Source organism: Prosopis cineraria, unplaced genomic scaffold, assembly GCF_029017545.1.
Source record: "Prosopis cineraria cultivar Desert tree isolate PC_DT_omini unplaced genomic scaffold, ASM2901754v1 PC6, whole genome shotgun sequence".
NCBI lineage: Eukaryota > Viridiplantae > Streptophyta > Magnoliopsida > Fabales > Fabaceae > Prosopis > Prosopis cineraria.
Genome location: NW_026555337.1, coordinates 41,037,491 through 41,058,666, shown reverse-complemented (window position 1 = coordinate 41,058,666; position 21,176 = coordinate 41,037,491). Strand labels below are relative to the sequence as shown.

At 31.3% G+C, this 21,176-nt stretch overlaps 2 protein-coding genes across 2 annotated transcripts; both read right to left on the bottom strand.

The window, feature by feature from the left end:
• Window positions 1–11,343: 11,343 nt before the first annotated feature.
• Window positions 11,344–12,061, bottom strand: LOC129314181 (aspartic proteinase CDR1-like). Its single transcript, XM_054957545.1, has 2 exons — window positions 11,998–12,061; window positions 11,344–11,771 (listed from the first exon to the last, which is right to left on the bottom strand). The coding sequence occupies exons 1-2, from the start codon at window positions 12,059–12,061 to the stop codon at window positions 11,344–11,346; spliced, it is 492 nt and encodes a 163-aa protein (XP_054813520.1).
• An 8-nt stretch (window positions 12,062–12,069) lies between these two features.
• Window positions 12,070–12,777, bottom strand: LOC129314180 (probable aspartic protease At2g35615). Its single transcript, XM_054957544.1, has one exon. It carries the CDS (start codon window positions 12,775–12,777, stop codon window positions 12,070–12,072), a length of 708 nt encoding a protein of 235 aa, XP_054813519.1.
• Between the last annotated feature and the right edge of the window lie 8,399 nt (window positions 12,778–21,176).

Sequence of the window (21,176 nt, the reverse complement as noted above, 5' to 3'; positions counted from 1 at the left end):
GTCTTTAATTCATATTGATTTAAGTGATTTGAAACAAACCATGACTAGAGATGGAAAAAAAATATTATATCACTTTTATTGATGACTTTTCAAGATATACTAAGGTATAAACAAAGTAGAAGTTGAGAATCAGTTAAACAAAAAAGATTAAAAGAGTTAGATATGATAGAGATGGAGGATATGTTTTGTTAAATAATTTTTGTGAAAAAGAAGGTATTATTTATGAGAAAACACCTCCTTATTCTCCTAAGTCTAATGGTATTATAGAAAGAAAAAAAATAGAACATTAAAAGAAATGATGAATGCTTTACTTGTGAGTTCTTCTGCACCTGATAACTTATGGGGTAAACCTATTTTGTCTGCATGTTTTTTACAAAATAGGATACCTCATAAGAAAATGAAGAAAACACTTTATGAATTGTGGAAAGGGTTTACCCCAAATTTAAAACATTTAAAAGAGTAGGGTGGTCTTGCAAAAGTGTTATTACTTGATCCAAAAAAGAGAAAAATTGGTTCTAAAACTTCTGATTGCTTGTTTATTGGGTATGCTAGACAAAGTGCAGCTTATCGCTTTTTAGTTTTGAAAATTGATGTTTTACATCAAAATACAATTGTAGAGACCAAGGATACTAAATTTTTTGAACATAATTTTCCCTTGAAAATTAAGTGTGTTTCTAAACCTATTAAGAATTTTGAGTTTGAACAAAATTTAAATGAGGATTTGATTTTAAGGAGAAGTAAAAGGCAAAGAAAAGGAACAATTTTTGGAGATGATTTTTATACTTATTTGATGTAAGATGAACCTTTAAATTTGTATGAAGCTATTTTTTCTCCTGATGCTAATTTTTAGAAAGGAGCAATTGAAATTAAAATTGAGTCCTTAAGGAAAAATAAAACTTGGATTTTAGCATATTTTCCTTAAGGAGCAAAGACTATCAGGTGTAAATGTATTTTTAAGAAAAAATATTTTACAGATGGTTCAATCGATAAATATAAAGCAAGGCTTGTGGCTAAGGGTTTTACTCAAAAGGAAAATATTGATTATTTTAACACCTTTTCTCCTGTGTCTAGAATTTCTTCTATACGAATTCTTGTTGCTTTGGCTTCAATTTACAAACTTTTTATTCACCAAATGGATGTTAAAACAACATTTTCAAATGATGATTTGGAAGAAGCGATTTATGTAGTGCAACCCGAAGGATGTGTGATTCCTGGGCAAGAAAATAAAGTTTGTAAACTTGTCAAGTCTTTGTATGGTTTAAAATAAGCACCTAAGCAATGGCATAAAAAACTAGATCAAGTTTTGACAAATGATAGTTTTTCTACTGTTGAAGTAAAAAGATGTGTTTATACAAAACTTGTGAATAATACTTGTGTGATTATATGCTTATATGTGGATGACATGCTAATATTTAGCTCTAGTATGTGTGTTGTTAATGAAACAAAAAAATTTCTTTCTTCAAATTTTAATATGAAAGATATGGGTGAAGCCAAGGTAATCTTGGGTGTAAAGATTGTCAGGAATGAAAATGAAATTTTACTTTTCCAAGAACATTATGTTGAGAAAATTCTCAGGAATTTTAGACATCTTGAAGATGGTTCTCTGAGTACTCCTTATCATTAGAGTGTGCAATTAAAAAAGCACAAGGGTGACCCAGTTGCTCAATCTGAGTATGCACAAATTATTGGAAGTTTGTTGTATTTGATGAATTGTACTAGGCTTGATATAGCTTATACTGTAGGAAGATTGAGTAGATATACCCATTGTCTAGGCAGTAAACACTAGGAGCCTCTGGTGAGAGTCTTGAAATATTTAAGGGGCACTATGAATTATGGTATAGTGTACAGTAGATTTCCCCGCTATATTGGAAGGATACAGTGATAATAACTAGATCTCAGATTCAAAAGAAACAAAATCCACTAGTAGTTATATATTCACTTTTAGTAGTGGTGCAATAATCTGGAAGTTTGCAAAACAGACAATCAATACAAAATCCTTAAAGAATTCTAAATTTATAGCCATAGAGCTGGTTGGAACTGAGGTTGAGTGGTTTCAATAGGTGAAAAGCTCATACCATCAATATTTTTACATTGTGATAGCCAGTCTATAATAGCAACTGCTAAAAATAAGACCTTTAATGGCAAAAGTAGACATATTTGATTGAGATATAATATTATAAGGTAGCTACTCAAAGATAGGGTCATCTTAATCGATTATGTAAGATCAAAGTTAAATCTAATAGATCTGTTAACTAAGCCCTTAGGGGAAGAAATTTATTATTGAAACATTAAGGGGAATGAGACTTAAGCCTGTTTGAAATTAATGGTGATGGCAACCCAACCTTTATGATTAGAGATCCCATGAAGAAAGTTCAATAGGTAAGAACAAGTCACTTTTTAGTTCTTCTAGCATTGAATTTTTGTCCCTTCCTATGGCATGAGAAAGTACTAGAATGCATTAAATGGAGACTGAGTAAAAGCTCTTAATATTTTCATAGTTCTTATGGATGATGTATTCATTGTAGATATACTTGATGAAAACACCTATACAAATGTGGAGTGGGGCTGCTCCTATGAGATTATGGTAAAATCTCTAGAACATTTGTTAAAACTAGGCACGTACATGGTTGATAATGTGCGAAACTATCATTAACTGCAGACACTGTAAGGGTATAATCTAATTAATAAGACCTTTAGTACACACTCAAGATTTATTGGTTCAATAACAAAGTTATACCAACTTTTCTGTGTACTAAGTTTTATTAGTCTAGGTTTAGTTCAAGTAGATAGGCATCAAATTCAAAGTGATTATCCTTCGTGTAAATAACTCAAATGATAGTAGATCTTTTTGACACATGTGGGGGATTGTTGTAGTAATTAAGTGTGTGTCAAAAGAAGTCCCATATTGCCTAAATGAAGAGTGCTCTTAGTGTATAAATACTAAGAAATGAAATGGGCTTGGAGGAAAAGTGGGTTGGTGCGCACGAAACAAGCCCACTCAAGGCAATCACAATTGAAAACAACCGATTTGCCCCTATGCGTGCGAGTTCAAGAGGTACTAAGTTCTTTTTACCAAATTATTTTTACTAAAAATAAATAATTATTTATTTTTTGAGCTTACTAGAAAACCTCAAATTTTCACTGTTTGAAGTTTGAATTCGAGCCTTGGTTGTTTTTGGGTGTTAAACCATTTCTTAAAATGGATTTGTCAATTAATTTCTTAAATGCATTTGTTCCCAATGGCTCTAGATTAATGACGTTTTATGTATGTGTAACCGAGGCTTTAATCCGGTGATTATGTGCCCAACGTTTATATCTTTACCTTTGGCCTATATATAGCTATAGGTATAGACAGAATGGTGTACCTGCCTCTTGAACTTTTGAGGCTTTCTTTCCTCCTCTACTGTGTTCTTCATCATCTAAGCTTGCAAGTGTTTGCTATTCTGTGCCCTTGCATTTTTGCAAGACGTGCTTGTTTAATCCTAGAGAACTGCTGGTCAGTCATCCAAATGTGCCGGAATAGTTCTTAAGGACAACATCATTTGGCACGACTTAAGCAAACTTTCGATTTACCTCCATACCGCCAATAATATTTTCATATTAGAGTCTAGAAGAATTATATATGCTACTTGAGGAAGTATATGCCTTCATATAAATTGTAAAGTTATTATACCTATTAGAATTGTACAGAACCTAAAGGGAAATTATTAGATTTAATGGTAATTAGAATTTTGTTAAGCTTGAAATGGAGTTGTGTTAATGGTTGTGGTTGAATGTTACCTGGTGTTGTTGACTACTTAATAGTAGTTGTTGAAGGGTTTAGTAAGAATTTAAGGAGTTAATGACAAATTTAAAGAATATTTAAAGAGCTTGAATGTTAATTTTGCTTGTTTATATTAAGAAGAGAAATCATAATGACATAAAATGTGATAGTTTATATGTTAGATTAATTTGGTGCATTATTAAAATAAACAAGAAATTGAGAGAATCTGAATATAAGATTTTTGGAAACTTAGATGAGTGAGTAGCGTTTCGAATAAGTTCTAAAAAAATGTTTAAGAAATTCCTTTATTTAAGTTTAATATTGTTCTTCTATAAGCTGTTTAAACATTTTTGCAAATTCTATTTTAACAATTGTTTTATAAATGATGATTTCTTGATTTCCCCTATGATTTATGTTATTGCTAAATAATGATTGAAGTTGATATATGACAAACAATATTACTTTTTAAAATTAACTTATTTACTAAATTTTATATTTGATGCAAAAATTTTTAAAATAACAATTCGTGCATAGAGAATAGGAACATGAATATAGGAAATGGGAATGGATAATTGAACAGTATAATTGAAAGATAAAAATTTTGAAATTTTATTCTTGTTCTATGCATGCTCGATTTTAATTAGAGAGATTGAGTTTAGAACGTTGAATGCTAACGCTAGTTCCATTAGCCTTTTTGATGTGCTATGATATATTTAGCTAGTAGAATGTTTATAAAAAATGCTAGCCTCATGCGAAGGCCAACACATGTGAAACAGAGGAATGGTTATTCGTGAGTATTATACTCACGCTTGTTTTCATGGGTGCCTTGCACCTGTGCTTGTTTTATAGCTCCTGCCATGCTTGTTTCGTGTCTTTCAACCATACTTGATTAGTTACTTATCCTCGTAAACTGTATGTCTATGCTTGATTGATTATTTATCCTCATAAACTGTGTATTCATGCTTGTTATTCATTTTGATAAAGCCTTTTTATTTTAGATTTAAAACTTATCATTTTATATAAGTTTCTTTAAAGGATTTTTCCCCTTAAATTCACCATTATTTGAAATCTTTATATTATATATATATATATATATATTAATAGAAAATTTTTGATAAACTTATATAGTTTTAATGATGTTGTTAGTTCATAGTTATACTATTGAGCAAACTCATCATTTATTGTAAATGAAAGTAAGTTTCGTTATTCTCTTATTTTGTTTAAACCAAATTTATTAGCTACTACCTGTTACATTTTATTTTTAATTATTTATAATTTATAATCTCGATTGGAATGCTACTCACCAAAATTTTTTTAGTCTCAAATATTGTAGATGACCCTATCTGCTAATTGTTGAGGGGTAGTCACGCTTTTTTTGGACAGTGGAAGCAATTCTGGTTATTTTGATATAAATGTATTGTTTTATGTAATTGTAACTTAATGCTCTACATATACCATAAATATGTCCTAGTTTTTTTAATTGGTATATAATCTGTTAGTGTGGAGCTAGTTTCCCTTGCTAGATTGGTTGATAGGTTTTGCTATTGTAGAAATTTTAAGAGGTCCAAATTACAGAGGAGATTTTGCTAAAATTTTTACAAGATATTTAAGATTTTATGAACTTCATAATTATATATATAAACTAATTATCGATATTTTATCTCAATCTTTGGTTAGTTAGGGCTTATGAAATATGAGTTTATCTCATATTCGTGCCGATCATACTCTTAGTATTGGAGTATGACACAGAGGAGAGACAATATGATAGTAATTCTTATTTGATAATAGGTGTGTGCAAATCAAATGAGTTGAGATCTTATTTATAGGTCTCAACTTAATCCTAGAAATAAATGGGAGAAAATTCTAGAAATTGTAAAAAGAAAAGATAATAGTATGAAACGATAACAATAAATGCCAATAGACAATAATAATTCTAATAGAATAAAATATTTTTAATTAAGAAAATATCTTTGATATTTCAATTTTTTCAAATCTTCAATATCTTCAATTATTTCTTTTTTTTTTCTTCCCATCACCTTACTTTTGTCAAAGTACTTAGAGCCTGTCTGGTTGTGTATTTCCTTTTTTGTTTTCAAAAACTGTTTTGTAATATGCTCCCTTCAGTCCTATTTGTAAGACACACTTTAGAAGTAATTTTTGGTTTAAAATGTAAGACACTTTATAATAATTAAATTACTTTTCTCAATTTTACCCTTTTTAATTAGCGTTAAAGTATTTAATATAATTATATCATTATTTAAAAGTAAGAGTAAAAATAAAAGTGCATATCATTTTTTTATAATATCAAGAAAAAAAATTAATTTTTTAAGATATGTGAAATAGTTGAAAGTATCTTAAATTTGTTTTTCAAAACAAAACTAAAAAAAATTTGTTTGGTTGTATTAACTTAAAAACAGTTTTAAAATTAAAATTGGCCAATAGTAATAGTCGCCAACAATTAATAGAAGTAGCTTACGATAGCGCTTGGTCAAAATGATTATAGTTTTCAATAATCAAGTATAATGTATTTTGAAAACAAAAAAAATAAAAATGGCTTTAACATGTTTCAATTTTTGTTTTTAAAAACAAAAAATAAAACAGTTTTGGAAACAATTAAATTCAAAACACTTATCCAAACAAGTTTTCAATTTTAATTTGTTGTTTTTAAAAACAAAAAACTGTTTTTAAAAAAAAAAACCAAACAGACTCTTATATTTTAAAATGTTAAATCTTTTTTAAAAATATCTGATAATTTTGATGGGGGAAGTATAAAATAGTGGTGCTCGAGCTCCCTTAGATCAATTGCATGCAAGTAAATATTTCCAGATATTTACAAGTAATTAAGCGCGTGATGACTCTTAAACAACCAATTATATAACATCACTCTATAAATACTTGATAGAAGCATCTCGTTGTCCTAATACTCAACAACTCATCAATCACCATCTCTCTCTCTCTCTCTCTCTCTCAACTCCTCCAAAACGCTTCCATCGCCATCACTTCCCATCATCTAGCATCATCTCCAGCAGCACCATCGACGACCACCACATACGAATCTCCGTCGGCACTCCTCCGGTGGAGACGTGGGTTAATTAGTGCCGACGCGGGAAGCGACCTCGTATGGCTCCAGTGCTTGCCTCGCAAAACATGTTACCCGCTAAACGCACCTTTTTCGATCCCAAAAGGTCTTCCACCTACAAAACGCTGTCGTGCGGGTCGGAACCCTGAGCGTTACTTCCTGAGGAATGGTCTGATTGTGGAGATTCAAAGAAGTGTTTCTATGTTTACGTGTATGCGGACGATTCGGGAAGCTCTGGGGAATTAGCAGAAGATTTCTTTGCCCTTGGAGGCCGAAGTGCTTGGTTTCATGAGCATAAGACACTGTTTGCATGCGCGCACAGGACTCGGGGAGAATTCTTGAGCGTAGGTGCTGGGCTTGTTGGGCTTGGAAATGGGCCTTTGTCTTTAGTTTCACAGTTGGGCCCCCAAAATAGATCACAGATTCTCATACTGTTTGGTTTCTTTCCTCTCGAATTCCAGTGGGAAGTTGAAATTGGGTAAAGAAGCGAAGATATCAGGATCATATGCGGCCGTGACCAGTCCATTGGTTGCTGCACCTGAAGGGTCATCTGGTTACATTCTCAATCTGAAGGTATTAGCTTATCTCTATATATTTCCTAATTTTCTATCAACTACTTAGATTATACGGTATAGGTTCTACTCATTAATATATGTGGAGTATAAGAAATGATGAGTTGCATTTTTCCCCCCCAAAAGTTTCACAAATTACTCACATAGTGTTGATAACCGGTCAGTAACGTTAAATTGATGTCTTAACTTGTTCAATTAAAAGTTTTGTTCATGACTAGGTTGATAACGGTTTGACTATGATTTTAGTAATTAATTTTTGAATTAAAGATAACATGGTTATGCAAAATCAATTCCAAACATATGCTATGAAGCATAAATAGTGTGTTTTTTTTAATAGATTTTTTATATTAATTTTAGTCCAAAAGTCAAAACATGTCTTAGTTACTGTTATTTTAACCATCAGTAGGCATTGTCTTAATGATGGCTCATACAATTAGAATACATAAATAAATATTTATTAAATAAATAATAATTTCTAATTTCATTACATTTTTTTATAACTTATTTTATTAGAAAAATTCAACACGGTTTTTTTTCACATGTGTTTATGTATTGTTCTTGAAAGTTAAAAAAATATATATTAAATTATTAAGTCTAGTCTCAATTATAACTAATAGCATTTACAAAGTACTGAAAACCTAATTGGTTATTAGACTATATATAATCAAATCACTTGTTCAAGAGTTAATGATTAAAACTGTAATTAAATAGTGATCAAACCCAGTTATAAACAAAATATTTCATCAAACTAGTCAAGACATACTGGTTTAATGATTTATTTGTTCAATTGGCTAGGCTGATCCGGTTTTGAATATTATAGCTGTTTGTATGTTATGCTTTGATGTGCCATAGGTGTATTTGCATTGGAGAAAAGACTGTAAAGGTGAGTGAAGGTAATATAGTGATAGACTCAGGTTCCACATTGACATATCTTCAAAAAGCTTTTAACAAGAAGGTAGATGAGGAGGAAGCCATGGGAATAAAACATGCGAGAATTAATCCTCCTGAGCCGTACAGCTTGTGTTATGCACATCATGAGTTTGGCTCATATATCAGGAAAAGGTTCGCTAGTTTTGTGGTTCATTTCAAAGGTGCTGATCTTTTTCGTTCAGAGCGGGCTCTTTCACTTTCCCATTTTGTTTTGCTTTGCCATAGTTCCCATACATGGCCCATTAGCTGTGCTTGGAAATGTAGATCAGATTAATTTTCAGCTGGAGTTTGATCTCCAAGTTAAATCTGTTTCCTTTCCTTGTTCTGATTGTGCCAAGCACAAGAATTATTATGTTGTATTTTATCCTAATCATATAATGTAATAAATCATATGTAATCAGTTAGTTTGATAAGTGACTATTTTTTTTTAAAATTTTTTGCGTGGAGTGATCAGTACCGCAGTTTGCTCCACATCCAATAAGGGGACTCTAATGATGTCCAGACTAGTTTAAATTAAGCCGGGGCAGGATCCTTTTGAGCAAAAGCTCTAGCAATATTTTATTAAGAGAGTACAACTTTCCTACCAGTTGAACCAAGTGTCTGGTGGTTAGTCTCTAAATCATCAAAATGCAGACCCTTTTGGTGCAGATTGAAGCCTCTATCTAATTATATAGTCATATGTTCAGAAAGAGAGTACAAGAGAGTGAGGTATACGTATATATATGTTTTTGAATACTAATATCCAAGTAACAATAATTAATTGTATAACTCTACGTCTCTACCAACCCTTGCAAGTTCAATTATAACGCCACAAACACACATCCTAAGTGAATTATTTATCACATGATAATATGTTTCTTTTGTAGCTTGCTACAATCACATTATCTATCCACATCTTATCATTATATATATAGTATATTTTTAAGTGATCAAAATAATGAGAGATTTTGTTGATAGCCTGAAACGTGAACAAAATTACCAATACAAATATATCTTTAGCTAAAAGTGTGAAGTTTATCATATATATCAGATATGATGGCTTGTGGCCAATCTCAGCACCCAGCTGTGAAACTAAAGACAAAGGTCCAGCCGCTAGCTAGCCCCACTAGTCCTGAACTCGTGCTCGCGAATATCCCACTATTGTTATTTGTTATGTGTCCACATCGAAACAGTAATAAAGTCTCACATTTGAAGATAGTGTACGTGATTGAATTGTCTTAGTTTTTTTTATCATAAGAAAATGGAAAAACTTTATAATTTATTTCTTTCAAAAAAATTTAATGAAATATTTATAGTAAATATAATTTTCTTTTTAATTATTTTTTGGTATATTTTTTTTAAAATTATTTGTTTTGTCGGCTTGAAAAAGTCATTTTGGATTCAATTATGAATGCTGGGTAATTTTTCATTTCAATCCTATAAAAATAAAAAAAAAATTTATATGTCATTTTCATTTCAATCCATTTTCGAATTTTCTCTGTTACTTTATTATCATTTGTATCTCTGCAACTTGACTCTTGTTTATTGCGAGCCGTTCCATTGCTTAATTTCAAGTCAATGGTGTTATATCCTTGACTCAAGACAAATGATAACAACTACTCCTTCCATTAAAAAATATAAGATATTTTTTAAAGAATTAAATGTTAAAAAATAAAAATCATTTTTAGTGCTACAAGGTGTAATTAATTTATTTTTTTTCAAAAATTCTCTTAATAAATAAATGACTTTTATTTATTTTTAACTGAAACATCCTATTAAATAAAGGTAAATAAAAAATATGGTATTAATTTGAAAACAATTAACTGATTTATTAGGAGTGAGATTTAGTTAAAAATATAAATTAAAAATGTCTTATATTTTTTAGCAGGGAGTAATAGTTATAACTTACTAGACTGTATGCGCGCATCAAGTCTCACATATCAAAGTTTGAGGTGAATAATAGTGTTACGTACTTAGTGGCGTAAGTTCGAAATCTCCAAACTGCAAACATATAATACCGAAAATGATACATGATGTTAAAGGCCCCAAGATCTAACATTAGACCATATATATCAATACCCTAAATTTAATAATTAAATTTTGAATACATTGAATATTATTGTAATTTAATATATTTGACCATCCTCAAGTATAGATAAAAAAAAAAAAACGTACAATAGACAGGGAAAAGTGTAATAAAAATCAAGGTTTTATTTAAGTTTACATAGAAGAGGTATATATATTGGATCACTTGGAAATTGGGAGTCGGACTTTTTATTTAATTCTACTCCCTCTGAACCACAATATGGGGTATTATTCTATAAGCTTTGCTTTGTCCAAAGATAAGGCATTATGTAATTTTTATCATAGTTTTTATAACTATATCCTTTCTTCATTTAATTTATTACTCTGATCTTTTGAAAAAAATGATGTAATATTGGAATTATTATTAAGACACTTATAACACGTATTTAATGATAGTATAATTGAAAAGATATATATAAAATTTTTAAGAGATTAAAGTTTTACTTAACTTTTTTTTTTATATCCATGATATAGTTATTGATATCTTATGTTATGATCTGGATGGAGTATTTATCTTAGCAAAATCCTACTTTCATTGTAAATCTAGACATTTTGGGATTAGGATTATTCTTGTAGTTAAAAAGATAACCGATGAGATAAAATATCTTGAATACCAACATGTAATTAACTTCACAGCTAATTCGCATTAATTAAAACATGTGAAGTACGAGTATTAGCTATTCTACTAGTTGTCATTTAACATATATCGTTGTTTTTTTATGAAGTATTAATTTATATTTAAAAAAGCTTATTCATAAACAAACATACGTTCTGATAATTCCAAAAGCCGAAACATACATAATAACGGTGTACATGTGCATGTGTGCGAGGCTGTGTAAAACTGTAGGGTTTACAAGCACTTGAGCTACACCAGCCAAAGTACGTTATTCATTAAATATATGACTACATTTCACGTACTCTTCAGCAAATCTTTACTATTTATTAGCACAGCCAGCAGGAGCGAAAGAAACTTTTTTCTTACCAAGATCATACTCGACTTCAAAATCAACCTGGGCCACGTTTCCATAAATGGACATTCCATTTGAATCAGTGGGAAGAATGGCAAAGCACATAATATCGTCGCCGAAAAGGAAAAAGTTCTGAGGTTTTAAGGAAAGGTTGGATCCCGTAAAATGAACCTCAAAATTTGGGAAATTCTTGATGGAGTTAGCATTTGTGTAACACAATTTGAACGGATTGATTTGTTCTATGAATTGGTCGGATCCAATGGCTTGCTTCACCAAAGCTTCAACCTGGTCATAAAAGCTTGATGGAAGCATTGTCAATGTCGTCCCAGAATCAATGACTATGTTTCCGTCGCTTTGACCTGTCAGCAGCACTTTTTGTTGACCAACGGTGATACCTGTAGACAAGAATGAAATGAAGAGCCATTTATAATGTCACTACATCATTTAATCATACACGTATATATCATTTAAACTTGTAAATGAAACAAGTGAACAATCTTAGTAAAATAAAATACCTTCAAGGTTGAGGAAGTAAAACGAGGAACCAGGTTTTGGTGATCAAGGGAGTGGATGACAACCCATTTCCTGATATGGTGGCCTTTTCCCCAAATCTTAGTTTACTTGTGGTATTTCCACTGAAATTAGGAGGCAGACAGTACGAGAATTTGCGACCTACGTTACCCATTTGCGAAACTAACGACAAAACCCCTGACCAAGCCCAACAAGCCCTGCGACGTACTCGTTAAAAGTTCCATTGTTGTTGTGTCCACATCCAAACACCGTCTTAGGAAACGAAACAGCTTGGCTGCCATCACTTGTTCCAAAACTAACTGATTCTGTGCCCAGTTCTCCCATTGTGTATGAATTATCCCCATAAAAATAAACATACGTACACTCATTCGATGTTCCACATTTAGGATACATTTGGCCTTGCACAGTGTATTGTGGCAGAACTTTACAAGGGTCTGAGCTACATGACAGAGACATATAAGTGGAAGAATTTTTTGGATCAAATAGCGTTGCATTTTGAGTGTAGCACCGGGGACAAGGTGAGCATTGGAACCAAATAAGGTCGCTTCCTGTGTCTGCCTCTGCCAATCTCTCTACAGGTGGAGTACCAACGAAGATCTTCATGAGGTAGTCTCCTCCATTTGGGATTATATCAGTTTCTACTAACTCACTTGTTTCAGCCACAGAAGACTGGCGAAAGCGATTAGCTCGAGATATGGAGCGCAATGCAGCATTTTGAACGCGATCTGAGTGGGTCATGGAGGAGTTGTAGAAGGGTGATAATGGTGAGTCGCGATGAATGAGGTCGATGCTGAAACCTTTAGTGGCAGAACCGATCGAAGAAGTTGAAAGAAGGAAAAGGAGAGGCAAGCAGAGTGAAAGAGCTTGCATGGTTGAAGGAAGGTAGGAGAACACAGTGGACAAGTAGGAATAGAGATGAGTGAAGGAGGAGCTTGAGGTGGTTTTATTTATAGGGAGGTTTGCGTAGCTTTTGGTTGACCACTATACTACCAGTCAAATGTTGTACTTATATTTTGCTATATTTTCTTTCTCATAAAAGTTCAGAGCTACTTCCACCAGAAAATAATTAGGGCTACAGCTTCTGTGAAAGGCCACGTTATCGAAAATATATATATGGAGGGGTGCCCATTGGTAGAGTAGAAATATTATCATTTTTCACTTTATTATTTATCTTCAATTTCTGTATTTCTTAAAAAATAAAATTTAAATATCTCGCTATAATATAGTTACAAGGTGTATATTATAGTTTTAGCTATAAGTAAAAGATCACAATTAGTATTACAAATAATTAAAAAATGGTAACAGTATATTTATTCTTGAAGTATTCTTTGAAGAACACCCATACTTTAAGTGATTGACCGGAGCAATTTTACTCTTAAAGTATTTAAAACGTAGCAGTTTTAGGTTTTACTTTTGCTGTTAAACTCTCCAATGCTCAACATTAGAATTCCGGCTCACATTTTTTAATGCTCAACTTTGGGAATTTGATGGTGAGTATAAAAGTGTTCCGTTTTAATTACTTTAAGGGTAAAATTACTCCTACTAATATATAGTTTAGAGTACTAGGTGCTTCATGGAAAATACTTTAAAGGCAAAAATGTATCTTTATTCTAAAAGAAGAAAAACTTATCTACTTAGATTGTGGATGACTTTTAAAGCCTGTTTGGTTGAATATTGCTAGTGGAGGGGAATAATGGAAGGATTTATAGGGAAGGGTTAGTAGGGGATTTCCTCCCTTCCCATCCATCTTGTTTAACGAAACAAGAGAAAAGGAAAGAAGCATATAGCAATGAAAAAGCTAGGGATAGATATGATAGATACATGAATGTTGCGCATCCAACATCCATTTAAAACCATCTTTGTTTTTTGAGGTATATACCTTACCAAAAAAAAAATCCCAAAAGGATGAAAATAATTTGTGAAAAAATAACCAGCCACAAGAAAATAACATTTTGAATTTTTCGCTGCAACGTAACTACCTAATGTACAGTACTATATGTCAGTTTAAATTTATACATTTATCGTGCCTAAATGGATTCACAAGGTTTTTAAATGGATTCACAAGAAAATAACAGCCTTGATTAAGAGCTATCAAATTTGTTTCACTTATGACTTCATCTTGTATCGGTAATTAACACATGACTACGTGAAGAGGATTTCACCCTCCCATTAGTGATTAATAATATATTATAATTACTAGAATACTTACGGGGAGAGAGTTACGTTGACATCATCCTCAAAGATTCGCAAAACAAGCCCATCAGATGATTTTGATTTCTTGACCTGTAACTATCTGAGACATCTCTAAAGCAATCTGTATGGATCCAAATTACTTTTCTCGTAAATGTGATGGATGCTCTCCTTGGTCTTATTTATAATGCAGAGAAAATGCTTTTTTTATTCTATTTATAAGTCATATGACTAAATTTTTATTATAAATATTTTCTTTTATATTAAAATATATTATATTAAAGTATGTATATTTAATAAAAGTAAAGTTTGAAGACTTATTCAATTTTTTAGATAAAACTAATATATTTTAAAATTTTTCTTGATCATTCTAACAAAATATATTAGAAGTGACTTATAAATAAAATTAGAGAAATCTATGATGTTGCATGGAAATCATCATGACTTGTCACTCTTGATTTAACACTTTAATGATTATTTTTAAAATGAAACTAACTTCATTCAAAAATATGATGATCGTGATTAAGAAGTATTTATAAATTGATTTTTTAAACATAGACATATTTCTTAATTAATTATATATGAAAATTCCCAAAAATTAATTTATTTTTTTCCTGCCTCTCAAACCCCTAGGCTCCATTTTTTTTCCTCTAAAATAAAGTTCTTAGATGGCAAACGAGTGTTCAATATCATAATGAGGCCAAACAATGTCCTATAAAAATGGGAATCTTTGTAGTGTCATTTTACATTTAAAATTATTTCACTTTGTTTGCATGCAAATTGAGCATTCACGATTGCGAGTCGTTCCACACATTACTGGTCCCGGAACCCCAATTGTTGAATGGCCTGAGTGAAAATTCCAACCTAGGGTTGCCTTCTCTTTTAAAATTTTCTGTTGACTTAAGAGTCAAGACTAATGAAAAAGGTGAAAGATAAGGAAAATTCAAGAGAATGCATGTGTCCCAGAAAGTTTTCTTAAAGACATGTATTTGATATTTTTCGTCAAATAAGGATACGTATTTAATTAGATGACATTATTTGATTTTTCTAATTGATTAATTAGTTAATTTGCATAATTCTCACTAAAAAAACTGCAAAGCCATTGCAAATAACTAAAAAAAGATATTATGTCTAATATTCTCACAGAAAACATCTGTTCCCACATTATCATAATTTTGATTCATCCCCTTTTGTTTTATTTACCGCTTGTGATTTTTTTTTCCCCCGAACTCATAAAATTTTAACCTGTTAGCACAACAAAACTTAATAGCGTTTATGTACACGCCAACCATCATTAAGTTTGTATGACCATATTTAAAATTGCAAGAACTAACATTAAAGACGAATGAAACTTTAAAAAATTAAAAGTAATGAAAAAAGTATAAAAACTAATACAGAAGAAGTATGACCATATTTAAAAGTGTAAAAACTAGTATTGTAGATGGATGAAACTTTAAAGAATTAGAAGTAATGAAAAAAGCATAAAAACTAATTAATACAAAAAAAACGTCAAAAATATGGGAACTAACAGTTGTACTTGCTAATAATTAAGTACCTTCAAAAGTGATCGAGCATGTAATTTCCCCAGGTCAGTTTCCAACGGGGTGGACACAGCCTCATTTGATCCAGCTATATTGGCTTCTTCAACCAATTTTTTACCGGCGGAGTTTGAGAAGTTAGGACCAAACAATTCGAGGATTCGAGAAGTAATTAAGGAACCCAACAACGTATGCCCAAGAACGTGCGAGTCCATCTGATACACATAAGAGTTGTGAGAATTAAGGATAGAGCCGATAATTTGAATTAAGCTTGATAGGCCAGCCCGAGCCCATCCAAAAAATTTAAGACTAAGGCCTCAAAAAATAATATTTTTTAATATTCGGGCTTATTTATAAAATATAATAACTGTTAGGAAAAAATATAATATTTGGTCCTTATAGTTTCATTGAGTTTTGTTTTTAGTCCTTGTAATTTTTTTCTTGTGTTTTCAATCTCTATAATTTCAGAAAGATTAGGTGATCTTTATTTTCTAGGTCTTTATAGTTTCTACTTTTTCAATGATTTTAGTCCTTATAGAGATTGAAAATACTGAAAAAAACTTCAAGAATTAAAAGCAAAACTAGATGAAACTATAGGAACCAAAGATTATATTTTTCCTAAATATTAATTAATTGTTTAAGTTTTATGTCATTTTATAAAAATACCATATATTTGAGTTCATTATTACAGTTATTTTTTAAAAAAATTAAAAATATTCATATTTTCATATTTTAATTATTTTTAATCAATAAAATATCTTAACATAATATTTAAAATATATTTTAATATTAATTTTTATATTTTAAGACCCACTTATTTTTTTTAAAGTTTTGAATCTTATATATCATTTGAGTATCTAAAAAATATATTTTTTATTTTTTTATAAAATAAGATAATTAATTTTAAAGTAAAAATTAAAGTTAAAATACTTTAAAAATAAAATTTGAGCATGTACAAATTCTTGGCTCTATTACTAGATAAACATAATATATATAACAACATCCTTGGATAATTATTTAGTTATGTCCACATTAGACTTGATTAAAAATTAAAAATAAATTAGATTAAATACCCCTTGTAGGGATTAAACTATATAAAAAGTTAAATAAAAAACAATTCCAAAAAAATAGTATTTTACTCATAATTTAATGATTTTATTTTATATAATATAATGATGACTATATTTTTCATATTTTTAAAAATGAAAAGTATAGTTTACCCAAAAGTTATTGAAAATTTTAAACTAATTAGGACAATAATGATTTTAAGTTAGTGGTCTAACTATGATTGAATTGAGATTAACTTAATTATAATTAAAATAATTTAATTTAATTAAAATACATAAAATATTTATACATGACCATGATAAGAGCAATGTTTAAATAACTAAGATATTAATTTACAAGTAAATGAAATATTTATGAATAAACTACACATAATACAATAAAATAGTTTTTGCTAAAAAAAAATAACAGAGTTACTTAAATACAAAGTTGATAAGTTATTACTTTTTATTTTATTCTTTTAAATTCAAAATATTATTTTATGCTCAACAAAGTTACTTAAAAATTAAATGTGGTTCAAAAAATATAGAAAAAATATTTGAAAAGTTTTAGATATTCGTGCTGACCCGAATAAGCTTGAAGCCATAAAGTGTAAGGATCAAACTTAGTTATATGAGTTTTTTATAGAAGGTAGAATACTTTAAACTCGATTCGAATAAACCCAACTCGAATTGAACTTAAGCTGAATAAACTTGGCTCGCCCGAATCACTTACTCTAATTAAAGATGGGTAGGTTTTGAGGGTAACACGTATTGCATGGTAAGCATTGGACCCATATAAGGTCACTTCCTTTGCCTGCAATGGCCCATGTCTCTAATGGTGGTGAATTGATGATTTATTAGTTTAGAGGAGACGATATCTAGATTGAATCTAGGATTGTAAGCTAATACTCCGAGCGAGCTCCGATGAGGTGCTTGAAGAGTTGCAGAATGGTGATAATGGTGAATCACGATGTGCAAGGTCGAAATCAATGGTTTAACCATTTACTGAGGTTGGAATAGAAAATAGTAATAAAGAAAAGAGTTGATAATACAAAAATGAAGGCCTCTAGGCGGTGGTTATTTGGGTCATTAAATAGTAGTTTTAACAACTACACCTACAAGGCATGCTGGTAGCTACTAAATGTATCATAGTGAGGTAAATTATAGCAACTATACAAACTGCTACAATGTTTGTTAAGGTTATCCAGAAGTGTAATAACCCTGAAAAATACGGATAATACTAAAATTAACAATAACATTTTGATTGATTTTTTTTAAAAATTTTGGAATAGATGTAACATGGTGAAACGGTGGCTCTATAGAAATTATACTTGCTGTCTACTTGTAAGTTTATAGTACAAATCCTCACCCTGTCAAGGAGGAATTTTAAATTTTTCTTTAATATTAGGAAATTATCAAACTGCCCCTCTTTTAAAAACAATAATAAAACAAGAAGTAGATTTTTCCATTCCTTCTCATTTTCTCGATCATTGCAAATAGAGAGGAGAGAGGACTTCTAAAAATATGTCTCTCCTCCATTCTTCCTCATCCTTCCTCCTTGTGTATGTAGCCGGTGCATGTGTGTGGAGGTGTTCAATTTGTTGCCACTGTAAGTCTTTACTAGGTGCACCAAATTCTTCTTTCTCCTTTATTAATTCTTGTTAGACCAGAGCGTCGAACAAATTCCTATGGTATGCAGATCTTTTTGAGCTGCTAGATAATCTTTTGTCTAGCCAGTTTTGTTAAGAAAAATGAAGAGGACGTTATCATACACATTTTTTTTTCAATGTGCTTGAGCTTATAGATGAAACTTAAAGAACCACGAGCAATGAAGAAAAGGTATATGAACTAATATCAAAACACGCTAAAAGTAATAGATCAACAATTATATTTTTCATAAATTTTTACAGAAGAAAACATGGCCTAGCTAAAAGGTGATAATTCATGAATAATTTTACCATACTTTTTAATAACTCAATACCTTCAAGAGTACGAGCATGTAATTTCCATGGTCACTTTTGAATGAAGTGGACACAACCTCATTTGATCCAGATATATTGTCTCCTTCAACCAGTTTCAGTTTAATCAGTGGTAGAGTTTGAGAAGTAAGGAACAAATCATTACAATAATTTGTGATCAATCTTAGGACCCAACTGTTAAACTAAAGACAAAGGTTTAGCCCTTAGCCCCATAAGTCTGGAACCCTTGCTTGAGAATATTGCTATTGTTATGTCGATGATTCCAAATATTTTCATATGTTATTAGGTATTTGGGTTCAATTTGGAGTCATATCTAAGTGTTTTTAAAGAAAATGAGACTATTATTTGAGAAAAAGGAAAGAAAAGTGCTTTTAAACTTGAAAAGGGAGAATTGGTAATACCTTGTTGAAATGAATGGATTACTTGAGCTAAAATTGCATTAATAATGCTATGTTATGTGTAGGGTGATCCAAATTAAGAGTCAAATTGCTATATATAAGTAAATATTGAAAATGAAGAACAAGCAACACTTACACTATAGCATCTCTGAATTATGCCACCGCATAATGCATAGTTACAATGACAAAGTGGTTTACACCATAGCATAACCCGATTATGTCGTAGTGAATGCTTCAAATAATGAAATGCATAGCTTCACGAAAAAAAAATGCTATTTTAGAAGTTTTGAATGTTTTGGCTCATCATTCTTTGACTTTGCTTGACTCTAGCAGTTAGAAATTTACTAAGTAAGAGAGAAAAAGGCCATGGACGAGGTGGACAAGCTTGTGTTTCATGATAGATTAGTGACTTTCATCCAAAATCACTTCAATTAAGCTTTTCGTCTTCATTTTAATGTATTATTTATTGCCTTTTTTTTCCAGAAGTATGTGTGGTTGATAGGGGTGTTCATTAAATTTGGTTGCCCGACACGCCTACCCAAATTCGGTGAAATTTTGCCCAGCCCGGCCTAAAAAAAAAATAGTCCAACATGGTTTAGGCATTTTTGGGCTGGGCTGATATTTGGGCAGGGCTAGGCAACAGGCAAGGTATGCCGCCCTACCAGTTTAGCCCAGCTCGAAACATGTGTTTATTTTTTTAATACTTTTAAGGTGCCCTACAAGTTACAACAAATCTGTGGATCTGCTTCTACCCAGTAAGCAAGGACCAAGAAGGACTGAAAGACTAAAGAGAGCCCAAATCCATAAGAGTCATGAGTCATGACACACCTTTTATTCTCTAATCCTAGCCGTCTCTACTCTTTAAAGTCCCATCAGCGTCTTAGCATTAGCGTCCTACAAGGCACAAGCATAGACCAACACTGCCACACATTTCAATCTCCATTCTCTACTCTCATTATGTTCGAGCGCTCGTGCCTCTCACTTTCTTATCTTCACTTTGCTCTCCAGTCTCCAGTAGTAGTTCCAATGTTAGCCTTTGCTTGCTATCATTCTCCTCTCACACAATCTTTATGGTCGTCATTATTTTCCTCTCTCCCTTCTCCCCTTTCCCTATTTGAGTATTTTTCATAGTCATTCTCTTCGCTCGTTCACCATCAGTCTCCACTAGCACTCTTTGCCTGTTCATCGACTCCAGCTGTGTGTGTTGGTTGATTATGTATTCTTCAACTTTGTGCATGTTGTTTGTGTTCACCTATTCACTCATCTCTATCTCCACTCTTAAATCTTGTTCAGTTCGTGTCTGCCTAGGTCTTTCAATTTGTTCTTCTTCATTCTTTTAGTACATTTCCATATTAGTCTATTTGATTTGATTTGATTTATTTCTATCTAGAAAAAAATGCTTCGTTTGATGAAAATTTTGATACGAGATTGTGAGGGCAATTCTAAGTTATGACTTTATTGTTATAGATTATATTATAATGTATTAATGTTACATACATAATACATTGCAAACATTATCTGATTGGTTATTGCAAAATGAGGAGTTGTTTATCTGATTGCTATATGATTTGATAAATGAATTTTATCCCAATTACTATATAAAAGAAAGTAGTTGAAAATGGCAAATTTCTTGTTTCCTAATCTACAATCATTGGATAACAAGCTTGATTTTTTCTTTTTATGAAATTTGTGGTTCTGTAATTTTGTTATGCTAGCATGGAGGATCAAGCTTCAGCTGCATCACTCTTTGGAACATCTCAAACACCAACCCCTACTAGACCTTTCCATTCACCAGCCCCTACCAAACCAACACAAACCCCAACCTATACTCCTCCTACACAAATAGCAACCCCTCCTCCTCAATTTGTCCCTCCTCCTGTACCTCCTTCTCTTCCCCCCGTGCTCCTCCCACCCAAACACCTACAGAACATGTCATACAAGTGACAGATGCTGATAGAAGGGGTCAAAAAAAGGAAAGAAAAGGAACTCAAACATATATTGGATGTGTAGGATTACTTTATTAGGTTGCTTATAGAAGAAACTAATAGGGAGCATAAAGCATCATGCAAGTATTGCCACACGACTTATGCTTCTAATCCATCACGCCATGGGACACAT